At 45.2% G+C, this 2,326-nt stretch overlaps 1 protein-coding gene across 1 annotated transcript; it reads right to left on the reverse strand.

The window, feature by feature from the left end:
* Window positions 1–178: 178 nt before the first annotated feature.
* PCYB_081400 (hypothetical protein) lies at window positions 179–1,476 on the reverse strand (the record flags this gene model as incomplete). The annotated part of the gene is made up of 4 exons (XM_004221878.1): window positions 179–511; window positions 693–793; window positions 910–1,163; window positions 1,341–1,476. 2 exons carry the CDS (start codon window positions 1,474–1,476, stop codon window positions 910–912), a joined length of 390 nt encoding a protein of 129 aa, XP_004221926.1. The 3' UTR covers window positions 179–511; window positions 693–793.
* Window positions 1,477–2,326: the final 850 nt, after the last annotated feature.

Here is a 2,326-nt window from a genome sequence, read left to right on the forward strand (position 1 = left end):
AAAAAAAAAAAAAAAAAAAAAAAAAATTGACATGTGGAATGAATGGACGAGAGAAGAACCACCAAATTGGATCACTCCATGGTGACGATGACAACTATGCAGAGATGAAACACATCAGAGAAATATTAAAAGGATTAATTTATGCAGAAAGGTGACTTTCGGGGGTAAAAATGGTAAGTTAGCCCAGTAAACTGGGGTCATTGGCTAAGTTGCCCAAAATGGCAGGCTTGTAAAGAGGCCTAGAATTGAAGAAGGAATCCACATTTGCATCAATGGAACATGTAGAAGAAAATATCAACTCATACTTTTTCTCGTTATGTACTTTCCTAAACTCGTTCGAGATGTACAGATCTTCAAGTCTAACCGAAAAGTATAACCTATTGAACCGCTTGCAGTCGTTATATAGTGGCTGTATTTCTTCTCTGTGCTCTTTTGTCAGTTCGTAACCCAGGTGTAAAGGTACAGTGTGGATAACGCTCGAGGGGGTGAGCATCGAATATTTTACTTTGATCTGTATGGGGGGGGAGACGTGTGGAGATGCGCGACGGATTCTTTCGTTCGCCACGTTAGGGGCATAACTCTAGGGGCGTAACTCTACGGACATCGCTCTACGGACATCACATTACCGCGTAGCACACACCGCTGCTTCATTTCTGTGCCATTTTTTTTCTTTTCTTTTTGCCACGGCTTACGGATAACTTCGTGGGGAAGGTCCTCTCGTCCTTGTTCGGCGGCACGCTTATTTCGCTCTTTCGCGAGAGGGGCGTCTGCTTAGCTGAGCTTGCCCCCAGGCCTGCAGTTGACGGAAAAGGAAAGGAACTCTCCATAAATAATACACTACCATAAACCATTCGTACAGATGTAATAACGGAGGTGGACTCATCACATGCAGGGTCCATGAACAAAAATTCACTCCTTGTCAGTACCTCCGTTGTACAGGAGACAGCTGTGATTCGCTCCCACCGGGTAGTAAAAGTACTTTAAACTCTCCGCAGAAAGACTATACGACAGTGTCGTATTATTAGTAACCCTTAATTTTATGTTTAATTTTGCCCCAATTATTATCTTATCATTTATGTACCGAAACTGAAACTTATTCGCATCGTCTTCGATTATACTTATCTCGGGAGTATACGAAGTGGTCCAGAATCCTAGCAGCACTCCTGTGGAGGTTATGGGGGGGGGGGGGGTTGGAAGCTTGGGGAAGTATTCGTCGTATGAATTTGCACAAAAACATACGAGTATGCGTGCACAGGTAGAGGGTCCACAGGAGGGCGGTGAGTACCCATGTCGCAACCCCGCTAGAGGTCCTCTTTCCTCCCTTGGGGGGGGCTGCTGACCTCCTACAAAGCATGCCATAAAAAGGAGCGTCAGATAGACCATATGAAAAAATACGATTTTCTTGTTCACGCTGTTTTTCCCGGATAGCTCATTTTGGTAAGATCTCTTTCGCTTGTGCGTCACTTCGCCTTCCATGCGTGGGTACGGACAATATGGGAGTTGGGAGGTGTGGCGAGGGGGTCAGCGAGCGGGCAATTCCTTTGAGGGGGTAGCAGCCGGTTGGTCTGCTTTCAGGAGTGCTATCTGAAATGCTTTCAGGAGTGCTATCTGGAATGCTTACAGGAGTTCTATCTGGAATGCTTTCAGGAGTGCTTATAGCATGATAGCTCCTTTGCTATCTGGTCTGCTAGTTCGAGTGCCTTGCCGACGCAGCAATCCAGAAGGGGTATGGTCAGACCAGTCAGGGGATGAATGTCTCCGCGCGTACCCAGTAAGTCGCGCCAGGGAAGCGGCAAATGTATGCAAGAGGGGTACACAAAAAGGGGTACACAAAAGGGGGTACACAAAAAGGGCACACAAAAAGGGCACACAAAAAAGGTACACAAAAAAGGTACACAAAAATGGTACTTCAAAATGGTACTTCAAAATGGTGCTTCAAAATTGTGCTTAAAAATGGTACACCAAAATGTGCGCCAAAATATGACGGAAATGCCCAAAGTACCACAGATTCAAAACAAGAGCTTCCATGCGCGCATGCAAATTTTAGCATGGACGCTTGCATACCGTTGAGGGCCCCCAAAAAAAAAGCGATAAAGAGGATATGCCTCAACGCAGGGATAAGTTATACGCTTACGTAAGTTAAGGTACTCCTACAATTTACAAAAAAATGTACAGACAATTGTAACGCTCGACACATGGAAGAGAGAGCTATTCGTGTGGCGTTAAATACACAGGTGCCCGTTTTTGCCCTTTACCTATAAACTTCCCAGCTACATGGAAGAACAGCAAAATGGGCAACTCCTTCAAATATCATGCCGAAACAAGG

This window comes from Plasmodium cynomolgi, chromosome 8 (assembly GCF_000321355.1).
Source record: "Plasmodium cynomolgi strain B DNA, chromosome 8, whole genome shotgun sequence".
Classification (NCBI taxonomy): domain Eukaryota; phylum Apicomplexa; class Aconoidasida; order Haemosporida; family Plasmodiidae; genus Plasmodium; species Plasmodium cynomolgi.